The sequence below is a fragment of the Peromyscus californicus genome, unplaced genomic scaffold, assembly GCF_007827085.1.
Source record: "Peromyscus californicus insignis strain IS unplaced genomic scaffold, ASM782708v3 Scaffold_4__1_contigs__length_199733344, whole genome shotgun sequence".
Lineage (NCBI taxonomy): Eukaryota > Metazoa > Chordata > Mammalia > Rodentia > Cricetidae > Peromyscus > Peromyscus californicus.
In genome coordinates, this window is record NW_026294562.1 from 198,244,544 (window position 1) to 198,258,148 (window position 13,605).

The 13,605-nt window shown below is 38.4% G+C and overlaps 1 protein-coding gene across 1 annotated transcript; it reads right to left on the minus strand.

The window, feature by feature from the left end:
- Nucleotides 1–3,021: 3,021 nt before the first annotated feature.
- Nucleotides 3,022–3,933, minus strand: LOC128094922 (vomeronasal type-1 receptor 4-like; the record flags this gene model as incomplete). The annotated part of the gene is made up of 1 exon (XM_052713530.1): nt 3,022–3,933. A coding segment is annotated over exon 1 (909 nt), but the record flags the coding sequence as incomplete, so codon positions are not given.
- Nucleotides 3,934–13,605: the final 9,672 nt, after the last annotated feature.

Genomic DNA, 13,605 nt, shown 5'->3' on the forward strand with positions numbered 1-13,605 from the left:
ACAGATGTTAATCAAAGGGTCATTATTCAGTAAATTATATTAAAGGAAACTAAACACTAAAGAGTGTTTACTATAAAGATCTCCCAATAACATAAACTTTTGAAACAATATTTAACAGTGTTCATCTTCTCATCAAGCATGCTGAAGAATGTCCACTGTCTGAGATCTGTTTCTTCTGTACAAATTTTTCTGAATACAGTGTATGTGGGTACATTATCCCTTTTGTTGGTGTATTTCCTGCACTTAGTACCTTAATATATTTGGTACTACTGCTCTTCTCCTTGGTCACATGAATCCTTTTTCTCTTTAAGCATATGAGATCCGGGACAGGTGGAAACCAGCTACAGACCAGCCCAGTGCCCTAAGGACTGGGCAGGGACAAGCCTCTAAGATGAACAGGTATGTGGTAGAGAAATGGGAGAGAATGAGAAGTGGAATAGTCCATGTGCTATAGAGAGAATCAGTATTGAAGACAGAGGTGAGGAACAGCCTTACAGGGTGGCCTAGCTTCCACCTGGGACCATCTGATGACAGGACCTGTGCTGCCAACCAGGATCATGGTGATAGCTGGGGCCAAGCTGAAGCTGAGGGCTGTGAGTGGGTTCATGGTTCTATTGCAACTGGGGTCTGTGGTGATGTCTGCAGCCTATGTTACCACCTAACCATGAGAGAGCCTGCCTCAGTGGCCTTGGCAAAGGAGAGCTGGTCTGTAGCTAGAGTTTTCCTGCCTTGCCCACAGTCAGGACAAATCTCTCTCACCTGCCAGTCCCACAGCCGCTCAGACCCAACCAAGTAAACACGGAGACTTATATTTACAAACTGTATGGCCATGGCAGGCTTCTTGCTAACTGTTCTTACAACTTAGAGTGATCCATTTCTATAAATCTAAACCTTGCCACGTGGCTCATGGCTTACTGGCATCTTCACATGCTGTTTGTCATTGTGGCGGCTGGCAGTGTCTCTGACTCAGCTTTCCACTTCCCAGCTTTATTCTCCTCCTTGTCCCACCTATACTTCCTGCCTGGCCACTGGCCAATCAGTGATTTATTTATTGACCAATCAGCAACACACTTGACATACAGACCATCCACACTGGTCCCCATCCTCACAGTCAGACTCAAGGGAGAGCTGCTTCCACACTGAGAACAGACTCCTATCCTCCGTGGTCGTGTAAGAAATTCTCTCCCCTTGCCAGCTGCTACAACAAGAGAGCTGCCTGCACACATAGGAGCATTGGCCCCTCACCTCACCATGTGCACAGGTGATCTGGCCCAGATGGTATAGGCATGGAAAAGATGGCCCAACCCTCATCTGGCAGGTTGGTCCCAGGGGAGACCCTTGCTGACTACCTCAGCTACCACCCAGGTCCATATCCAATGCCTAGAGTTGGTCTACCACAGTGTCTACCGCATCTACACCTGCTGGAGTGAGTGAAAGGACACATCCTGCAAAAACATAGCTGCAAGTTCTCCATGACTAGGGACATCAGCAGGAAATCTTAAATAAGTTTTAGTGAGGGTCCAGTATTGGAGGTATACCAGAAGCCAGAAGACTAAAACCAGCCTTAAAACTCATTGAAATGAGCATTTGCAAGTAAAGGTGTTTGAGTAAAAGTGTATACTTCATGACACACCACAGCCCTCAGGGCTTATAAAGTAATTTTATATTATTTTGAGGGAGAGACTACATGTTTGGATATTGGGTATGGATGGAATTGAGAAGGAGTAGGATTAGGGTACATGATGTGAAATTCTCAAAGAATCAATGAAAATAATATGTTCAAAAAAAGAAAAAAAGAATCTGAGATCTAACCATTTACTTAGCATCAATGAATACTATTTAAGACTTCTGCATATTAAAGTTATGCTTACACAGGGTAGAACATCATGCTACATTTACCCCATCATTGCTCCTATAAGTACCAGATGAAAACCCAAACCCAGAGAGTGTACCTTAAAAATCACAAGTGGCCGGGCGGTGGTGGCGCATGCCTTTAATCCCAGCACTCGGGAGGCAGAGCCAGGCGGATCTCTGTGAGTTCGAGGCCAGCCTGGACTACCAAGTGAGTTCCAGGAAAGGCGCAAAGCTACACAGAGAAACCCTGTCTCGAAAAACCAAAAAAAAAAAAAAAATCACAAGTGGCTTCCACCACAAAATTTAATATTATTATCAACTCATTGAGATTTTATGCAAAGTACTTTTTATCATATTCAACATTTCTCCCCAAATTATCTCAAATCTATCCCTACTTGCCTACTCACAAAATTTAAAGTTATTTTATTTGTAAACATATCACATATAATTTGTATTCACTGAGTATTATTCAGCTTATTCCATGTCCCTGAATGTGTTCAACCTATGGGGCAGCAACATTGTTGAGGCAAATTGCCCATCTCCTTCTCCTAATGATTATCAACTGGCAATTATACTTCATGAAGTGATTGAACTTAATTTCTACCTGCTCCCTGCCCACACTGCTGGTATATTTTCTGGTTGGCTCTAGTCATGTGTATGCTACCACATAATAATTGTGGGTTCAAATATATAACTACAAGACACTTGAGTCATAAAATACAGAATCCAGCAGATACTGACTTGTATGGTTTGTCTCTACCGGTTAGCTTTCTTACAAGGTGCTATGCTTTCTACTGGAGAAAAACAGTAATCAATATCACCCAGCAATTAACTATGAGAGCTACAAAAAGATTTGCCTGGCAAGATAGGCTCACTTATACAACAGTAGAATAAATATGGCAGAAGTAAACAATCACATTATGATAGGATATAAGGCCACTCAATGAGGAGTCTGTAACTACAATGGTTAATGTGTCTGAGAACATGTGGATAGCCTGGTCATAGGATATAACAAAAATATATTACTACTTTTCTGTGAAATGATCTTACTGTTAATACATACCATAAAATTTTAGACTGATATTCAGAAGGACATGAGTGTCTAAATTCTTCAATACAAAACATTAAAATGATACAATTTACATATTTATAAGGTTATTTCATTTTTATATTCCTTATCCAGAAAAACAAAAATCTGGAAATAATGGAACTATGACTTATCACAAAGGGACTTAAAGTAGGAAAAGACATAGAAATGATAGCTATGATATTCATTAGCCACCAACTGGCATTATGAGAAAGAACAATGTACCCTTGTAAAATGGAGGAGAGGGTATTAAAAGCTAGAAAGGTGCAAACCAAGACAAGGATGGTCTGTGTAGCTCTAGATTCAGGGGAGATTCTGGAGGATATACGAGTGCTGAGGATGTGTTGAACCCTTTTCTTGTGTCCATAAAGTACGACAATCATGGAGATGCTAGAACATACAATGAGCATAGAAAATACAACTTCAGGGAATACCCAAAATGCTGTGTACAATGAATCTACTATTTTGTCATGACCTATAGAGAAGCAGAATTCAGAATCTGTCTTTTGTGTCTTATTTTTGCTGCTTGTTTTGGCAGACATATACATGGGGAAAATCATATTTACTACCATACACAGGATCCAGAAGAGGAAAATGGATAGGCAAACATATTTTGGTATTTTGGTTTTAAGATCTTTACAATAGGCATCACTAGGGCTGATAGTGATGGCCTGGAAGATACTCAAGAGGCAGGTGGTACTGATGGACATGCTCCTGCCAAGTCTAAGAGCATATAAAATAAGTTTGCATCCAACATCATTGAAGAACCATTTCTGCCCAAAAGCTCTCATTATCTGGGGCACTCCTTTAGAGAGAATAATCAAGGAGTTTGCTGTGAAGACATGTATAAGAATTAAGTCTACAGTCTTTAAAGTGTGTTCATTGTAGTAAATGAATAGATAGTAGATAAGAAAAGATATGTTTCCCAGTATTCCAAGTGAACTCTGTAGTGAGAGGACTATTGCTGTTGCCAAGTTCCTGGAGTCCATTTTGTCATCCGGCACATTTTCTTTTAACTGTGACAAAATTATGCCAAACCATGCAAATCATGAACTTTTTTCACCTGTTTTGCCTGTGGAGAACAATTACTTGAGTTCAAGATTGCAAAGGCAGAGTGTATAGCTTAACAAGACTGTCTCAAAACAAATACTTTGCCATTAGCAATGACTTTGAGTGAAATTGTTCAAGTCTATAACTGCTCTTACTTATGAAGTGAATTAATAGTACATCTTTACATTTCCTAAAACCTTCAGCATTAAATATAAGACCATATTTCAATGAAGAAGCAATCACCAGTTGAGTTCAAGTGGAAAGAATTCTCACTTCTGCATTCCAGAATGAACTTTTTAAAACTTCATATTGCTGGGAAAGAGACTTTAATCTGCAGCTTCAATGTGAAAAACTTCCATGTTGTCCTCATTCAAATTTTAAGCTTAAAAATGTACATTTTAACTCAACAACAAAGTGAATATGTATATATTCTTATATGAGAAAATGTTTATAATATAGCATTATATTATAAACACTCTAATCATGAGGTACAAACAATGAGCTAGATAATGCTAAAGTAAGAGACACAGCACATCTGATTTCATACACACATGATTATTCACTAGGTGCTGGGTGGAGAAAAGAGAAAAAAGATATATATTCTGTTTGATTAACTCATAGGAAATATACAAACAACCACATTCAATGTGGAATAAACAGGGGAAGGATGTCCAGTGTTCTAATTAGATCTACTGCTGGCTATCTTAATGCAGTATCAAAAATATAAAGTAAAACTAGCATGAAACACCAGCCTTTGGTAAGAATAGGGATAAGGTAAGTATGTCACACACTATCAATAGTATTGCCATTGACTCAAATATTTTTCTGAAGTAGATGTGCACATACTTGTTCACAATCTCATTTCTGTAGAAATGTCTTCAAAGATAAATTATAAAGACATGTGCAAGAACCGCTTCTATCCAAGAATTCACTGACTCAATTAGACATGGCACATGCTCCTCCTTGCACCCAGGAGGTAGAAGTAGGCAGGACACTGTGAGTTCAAGTCCAGTCTATACTACAAAGTGAATTCCTGGATAGCCAGAATACATAGAGAAACCCTGAATCAAAACAAACAAACAAAAAGGAGTATAATGCCTCTGTTGATATTCACAGTGCTGTTCTTGTAGAAGAATAGGAAATGTACTACAAAGACCAAATGCATATGAAATATAATATTTGATGTACCATATATCCCTTGAGGCAAATCTCAATGCAGGTCAGTGGTATTCCAGTCTCATATTCAGCCCAACTTCACTTTCTTGATGTATGTGTGACATACTAAGTTGAATTTCACTTGTGGATTCCAGTGCCTTGGGCATAGTGTGTTCTATTTCTTTCTTTTTTGAAAAAGAAAAAGAAAGAAACAGAGAAAAGAAAAGAAAAAGGAGCTGGGTGGTGGCGGTGCACACCTTTAACCCCAGCACTCGGGAGGCAGAGCCACGAGAATCTCTGTGAGTTCGAGGCCAGTCTTCTCTACAGGCGAGATCCAGGATAGGCACTAAAACTACACAGAGAAACCCTGTCTTGAAAAACCAAGAAAAAAAAGAAAAGAAAAAAGAAAGAAAGAAAAACAGAAAGTGTGTTTGTTGCAAGGCTTGCTTGAGTATAATTGATATGAAGTATGCTCTCTACAAGATGAAAGTTATAGTGCTACAGATCCAGAGTATGATCCAAGCCAAACCACTCATGGTTATTAAGTTGATGAATATTGGGACTTCATCATGACACACTTGAAAAACTAAGCTGAATTTTTGTTGCATTTTAAGATAATTTAGTTGTCATTTTAGATAAGTAAATCGTACAACAGAGGGCATTTTCAAGAAAATACAGAGCTCCACAGAGAACACTTTAAAAAATCAGTACACTACACAACATCTTCAGTTCCACCCACCTGGAGGACTTGGTTTCCCTAGGTGCTAGATGTACTGGCTGAGATGGTGTTTTAACAAGGCAGATCTGTTAGGACAGAAAAAAATATTCAAAGTCACAGAAAATTTTCCAAACTGAGCTGCCAAGGCCTTAAAGACAATGACTAGGAATGGAATGCACCATGTTTAAGAATCAGATCTAAGAACGTCAGTGTATAGAACAGATAGGAAGGGAAGAAGAGTGAACACACAGGAAATCATCTTCACCCAGATGGTGTGAATCATCCATGTTTTCCAATTCCTGCAGGTACCCTGTCAGTTTGCAGTGATTACCATTTTTCTTCAAAGCCATGAAAATTTTCAAGTGTACGCAGTGTGGTCACATCTATTACATCAACTGGAATCAATTCTCATAGAGAAGTACTCACTGAAAATTTAATTGCATTGAGTTTTCCTGGAATTAGACTGAAAACTGTAAACAGAGGTGGCAATCTATGAATCACTGTTATGATACTGTCCCTCTGACACCTCCTGTAATTTGCATGGAGGTTTGATATGGACAATGCAGTTCTCTTTGCTGCCAAGAAAAAAAAACTGAGAAAAAAAACATTGTAGATGATTGCCTTAAGAAAAACAGTCATTTTGAGCACTTTGGATACCTAAAGAATGAGAACATGGCCTGGCTGCTTTCACAGATAGTCAGCTAATTTTTTACTCACCAGTGCTACATCAGCCACATTTTTAAATATTATACTGCTATAAATTTTATTTCTATTCTACCCTAAATTGACATTACATAAAAATTCAGTTTAATCCTACAGCAACTGCCTGTCTCCAGGTTGGATTTGATGAATGCAAGAGATATCCAATATTTATTTTTGCAGCAAACATGTTTTTATGATTCCTGATAATAAAACATAAGAATATGTCTCAAATGGTGAATTGAACAGAATTGCTTTTATGAGCCTTGTTCAAGACACATGAAATATGAAAACTTTCATAATGAAATAATTTTGTGACATAGAAGTTAAGTTGATACTGTGGCGGGCAGAGAGCTCAGATGGTAAACTGCTTGCAGTGTAGATAGTAGGACCTGTGTTCAATCTCCAGATCTCAAATTAAAACATAATCTGTGAATTGTAGTATACTTGTAATTTAAATTCCAGAGAAGCAGAGATGGGAGGTTGGCTGGGGATCACTGATTAGCCAATCCAGCCTGATGAGAGAGTTCCAGGCAGTTAAGAAACCCTGTTTCAAGAAAAAACAAGATTAATTTATCTAAGGTAGTCCAACAACACACTCAAGTGATAGTTCTCCTGAACTCATGGAGCACCTACATGCACGCGCACGCGCGCGCGCGCGCGCGCACACACACACACACACACACACACACACGCACATATATACACACATGCCCATACATACACACACACAACCATATACATAAAGAAAAGAGCAATAAATTCTCAACAGTTTCAAATTGAGTCTTACATTTGATAATCTCTAAGTTTATCAAACTGGTAGTAATAAATCCAACTTGTGAATTGTATTTAACTACAAAATATATCTTTTTCATTTCTCTCCCTCTCTGTCACTCCCCCAAGTCAGTCCTCTCAATCCCTCATGTTTCCCCCACCAGTCCCCTCCCTCTGACACTCCTCCCAGTTTACCCAGGAGATCTTAAATATTTCCCCTTATAGGGGATGTACATGCATGTCCCCCTTAGGGTCCTCCTTGATTTTACAAGAATGGTTCCAGCTAAGAATCCTAGCAACAGTAGAGAAGGTGTCTGAAATGGCCTTCTCCTGTAATCAGATAATGACTAGCATAATTATCATCATAGAACCTACATCCAGTAACTGATGGAAGCAGATGCAGTGATCCACAGCCAAGCACTGTGCTGAGCTCCTGGAGAGCAGTTGAAGAGAGGGAGGAGGGATCATATGAGCAAGAGGAATCAAAAACATGATGTGTAAAACCACAAAATATACACAGATAGTATGCAAGAATGTAAAATATGAATTTTGTAACTTTAAACACATGAGAAAATATGAGCTGTGAAGACATTCCCATGGTCAAGTCTCTTCCTTCTGTGCCCAAAGTATGGGTTCCAACAACTTCAGCTATCAAAATGAGAAATTAAATCTCAAAGTGGCACATGATGTGAGTATCACTAAGCCAGAAGAAATGACAGAACAAAGATTTATTCCAGATGAGTATCTTTCAAGATTCACAATTACACTGTCACCTCCCTTCAGCACCATGTTCTCAAATACAAGAAGTAAAGCAGTGTCAGGGGTCATCAGCACCAAGTCCCAGGACAGACCCAGTTCCTGTGGTAGTCATAGATGGAATGCTGCCTAGAAATGTGCTCACCCTGAGGCAGGTCCAGATCCCAGTTCCTCCCCAAGAGGAAATGACTTTGATAATCTTCATCATACACTTTCACCTTTTATAACAGCATCAGTGTTTGTCATCTTGAGAATTTACCAACTGATTCATGTAAAATATTAGGAGCTGGAAGTGGGGAAAACATAATCACTGCCCTTCTTCGTCACCTTTGAAGTCAGATTCATTATCAATGGGATGATTCACCGATAGTCTGGCAGGGATTTTGTTGCATTATTTTTACACATCAGGGATTAGCACAAAGTCAGGGAAGCTGCTCACCTCAGTAATTCGGTTTATAGTCCAGAAAGCCTTCCTCTTACTTTGTTCAAATTCGCACTGTTCTATTTCTGTCCAGAATATTTTTCCAGACACGAGTGCTTACCAGACATCTCTTCTATGCTTGTTCTGCCTGCTGGACTGAAGCACACGATTACTTGATGCATTCCCTCTGCAAACCATCAGTTCATGATGCAGCTCCTGATATAACAGTCAGCTCTGGGGAAGTAGGAGGCAGTTCAACTCTGAGATAAAGGATCATAGCTCTATGACCTCATCTCCCTTCAGAACTACAGATTTCTTCCAAGTTGCAATGATAGCACTGGCTTTGGGAGCCAAGGAGTTTGCTGAATCATTTATTTTTCCTTTTGCTAATTAGCACCGATGATTGTCCATTTTTCTAAAAGGAAAAAGTGTTTGGGGAGCCTTTCACTTATTCATGTTCCCTGAAGGTTATGTGGGAAGGACATCAAGCCCTCTTGTATTTTGTCTCCATGGACTTGTTTTCTTTGTTTTTTTTTTTACACAAAGAGACACCACTTGTTACTTTTCAGTTCTCAGTGATGACCCATTTTGGATACTCGGCAGGGCAGAATTAGACACGAATTTGGGTGTATCTAATGAAGTAATAGTAAGAGAAGTACATGATGTCATAATTTGCACTAGAAATCGCTGCAATCTTGGTACAACAGGATTCAAATAAACTGGAAATGATGGTATGGAATATTCCAGGAAAAGCTACAAATATCACCTGGCATTGACAAGAAGAACTTAATTCTTGAAGAAGTTATGTATATATTATATATAACATTATACATATATAACATTACTGGGAAATGAAGGCATCTATATACATTAAATAGACATAACCAAGTGCTATCATTTGACTCTACAAGCAATGAGTGGAAATGTGAAATATCTAGGGTTTCCCCCTTTATTGAAGACTTTATTTTCATTTAATATATGCTGGTAATGGTTTCCATTTCTTCTACCCCTTCCACTTCATTCCCACCTGCCCTCCAATCTGGAACACCCACTTTCTGTCTCTGATTAGAAACAAACAAGCTTTAAAGGATAATTATAATGTAATAATATACTATACTAAAATTAATATATATATATATAATTAATTTAATAAAACAAAATCATTTCAGAAAACAATAAAGCAGAATGAAAAACCCAAGAAAAGGACAAGGAGGAGATATAGAGGCTGAGATCCACTTGTTCCCATATAAAGACAAAACTGGAAGACATAATGTGCACCCAAAGATCATGTAGTGTAAAAAGATAAGGAAAAGACAAAATTAATGGAAAAATAAAAAAATAATAAAATTAAAAAAGAAAAAAGAAGAACCTGAGAAGACATTATAAGACAAGGAACCATTAAAGGTTGATTTCATTTTCTGTTGATTTCAATTCTGTTGGCATATTTCCTGGTGCACAGGTGGCTTACCCTTAAGAGTAGTTTGTTTCCCCAGTGTGGAGTCATTAGAGAAAACTAAATTTTAATTTGAAATTGGTAATCAATTGAAGATAGATACTGAGAGAGCAATAGGAGGGTGTGTCCACTTCTTTCAACTCTAGGTCTTCATCTGGTCCAGACCCATATAGGACCTGTGTGTACTGTAATAATCTTTGTGTTTTCATGTATATCTGTCCTGTGGTGATTAGAAGGCCTTGTCTATTGTAATATATTTCCTCGGGTTCTTATACTCTTTCTGCCTCTTTTTATGCATGTTTTCCTGAGCCCTGAGGGGAGGAATCTGATGAAGACATCCTGTTTCGGGATGAGCATTCCAAAGCCTCTCACTCTGAATTTTGTCTGTCGTCTGTCTGGATTTACTATCAACTGCTCCAACAGGAAGTTTCTCTGATGATGGTTAAGCAAGGCACTGTTCTCTGAATACAGCAGAATTTCATTAGAAGTCATTTTATTTTACATTCCTTTAGTAAAACCATGTTTTTGGTTTACCCCTAGATCCATGGGCTTAGTTCTAGTCTCAGGTTCTTAGTAACCCAACCAGTGTTGTGTATGGATTCCATATCATGGGGTATACCTTAAATCAGTCAGATATTGTGTAGTCACTCACACTAGCTTTGTGCCGTGATTGTACTAGCATAACTTGAAGGCAGGACACCATTTGTGTATCGAAGGTTTTGTAGCAGGCCTGCCTATTAACTTTTCTACATTGGTAGTATGCAGAGCACCACCCTATACAAAAACACTAGCTCATAGGGCTAAAGGCTCTAGTTATGTACAAGCTGGACATCTCCATGATCAGTGAGTTGTTTATGTGATGTCTTCAGCAATAGGGCCTCTGACAGTTTATAGAGAGCAATCTACAGCCTTGGCAAGAGTTTGGTTTGTGTGTGGATTTCTGTGGCAACCTGTTAGCTAACAATTCATTTAGATAAGCACATTCCATGCATCAGAAGCTTCATTTGTTGACAAGAAATGTCCAGTTGGAGCTATGTCTCTGTTGTTATATGGTGATTTCATTTAGATGACCTACATACATGTTTATACTTTAGGAAGATTTTACTACATTAAGTTTCCATACTACCCCTCAAATGGCCCTTAATATTAGCTGTCTCACCCTGTGTTCCCTTCTTTGTCCCCCACTTCCCTCTCCCTCACTATTTGATCCTCACATTCAAGCTCCCTGATCCTGCTTGTTCATCCATGACTATTCTTATTTCCTTTCACAGGGAATTCCATCTGTCCACACTAAGTCCCTCACTCTCTACTTATCCTCTGTGGTTCTATGTAATGTTGTTTGGTTATCATTGACCTAAGAGGTAATATCCACACATAAGCAAAATAAATGCCATATTTTCATTCTGGGTCAGGGATACCTCACTGAGGATTTCTTTTCTTTTCAGGTACAATACATTTTCCTGAGAATTTTATGATTTCATTTGATTACATATGATAATATTCCCTTGTGTAAATATGAAACATTTTCCTTATCTATTCTTCTGCTGAGAAATATTGAAGATTTTCCCAGTTTCTGGCTAATCTGAATAAAGCAACAATGAGCATGGTTGATCAAATAAATCTCTTTGTGGTGTGATGAAGAATCCTTTGGATATATGTTGAAGATAGTACAGCTGGACTTTGAGTTATATCCATTCCCATCATGCTGAGAAACCATCTCACTGATTTCCATAGTGGCTGTAAAGGCAGCAATGTTTCAGTGTCTCTTTTCTCCATATCATTGTCAGCATGAGCAGTCATTTATTTTATTGAACTTATCAATTCTGGCAGACATAAGATGAAATTTCAAAATAGTCTTGATTTGCATTTCCCTGATGGCTAAGGATGCTGAATATTTCTTGGAATGTTTTCCAGTCATTGAATTTCCTCTTTTGAGAATTCTGCTTACATCTCCATTCTACTATTAAAATTGGGTTGTTTCTTGATATCCCATTTTTAAGTTCTTTTATTGTTTTTGATATTATCCCTATTTCAAAGGAGTAATTGGGAAAAAAAACTTTAGCCCATTCTGTAGCCTGTCACTTTGTATAAACAATGATGTGATTTGAAGTGCAGAAGCTTTTCAGTTTATTGCAGCCCTGTTTATTAGTTGTGGATCTTATTGCCTTATTGCCTATGTAAGCAATGTTTTATTCAGAAAGTCTTTTCCAGTGTGAATGATTTTAAGGCTGTTCCCCATGTACTCCCTCTCAAGTTCACTGTATCTGGTTTTTGTTGAGATCTTGGATTCGTTTGGTGTTAAGTATTGTGCAAGATGATATGCTTGGATTTGTTTGGATTTTTCTATATTGAGTCATCCAGTTTTACAAGCACCATTTGTTGAAGATGCTGTCTTTTATACAGTGTGTGTTTCTGGCTTCTTTATCAAAAGGCAGTTGTCCATAGGTATGTGGATTTATATCTGGATCTTCAGTTTGGTTTTATTGATTAATATGTTTGTTTTGTGACAATACTGTGCTGGTATTATCACTATAGATCTGTAGTATGGTTGTAGAGTAGGGATGGTGAAAACCCCAGCAGTTCTTTAATTATTCAACAATCTTTTAGCTGTTATGTTTTCTTTTTTGTGTTTCCATTTGAAGCCGGAAATTTTCATTTCAGGACTAGTGAAAAAATGGTGTTAGAATTTTAAATGGGATGGCACCTAATCTGGAGATTGATTTTGGTGGGATTGCCATTTTTATTACATTAACCTTATCAATCCTTGAGCATGGAAGATCTTTCATGTTCTGGTATCTTTTTTTTTTCTTTTTTTTTTTTTTGGTTTTTTGAGACAGGGTTTCTCTGTGTAGCTTTGTGCCTTTCCTGGAACTCACTTGGTAGCCCAGGCTGGCCTCGAACTCACAAAGATCCACCTGCCTCTGCCTCCTGAGTGCTGGGATTAAAGGTGTGCGCCACCACCGCCCGGCTAATAATTTATTTTTACTTTTACTTGCATTGATGTTTTGCCTGCATATATGTCTGTGTGAGAGTATCAAATCTTGGAGTTACAGACGGTTGTGAGCTGCCAGGTAGGTGTTGGGAATTGAACTTGGATCCTCTGGAAGAACAGTCAATGCCCTTAACCACTGAGCCATCGCTCCAGACCCCCTGGTATCATTTTTATTTTTTTCTTCAGTGTCTACAAATAAAGGTAATTTGATAACTTCCTTTCTAATTTGTATCAGCTTGATCTCCATCACTTACTTGTCTTATTGCCCTAGATGAAACTACAAGTAATATATTGAATAAGTATGGAGAGAATGGACAACCTTGTCTTGTTCCTCATTTTACCACTAAAATTGCTTTGTGTCTCTCTCCATGTAAGTTGATCTTTGCTAGAGACCTGCTGTAAACTATCTTTATTATGCTGTTGGGGATGTCTTTTTGTATGCTGTGGATGTGTTGTTCTGACTGATTGATAAATAAAATGATGATTGGCCAGTAGCCAGGCAGGAAGTATAGGTGGGACAAAGAGAGAGGAGAATTCTGGGAAGTGGAAGGCTGAGTGAGGAGACACTGCCAGGCACTGCTGCCATGAGAAGCAAGATGTAAGATACCCATAAGCCACAAGCCACGTGGTGCTGTGGGATGGTTTG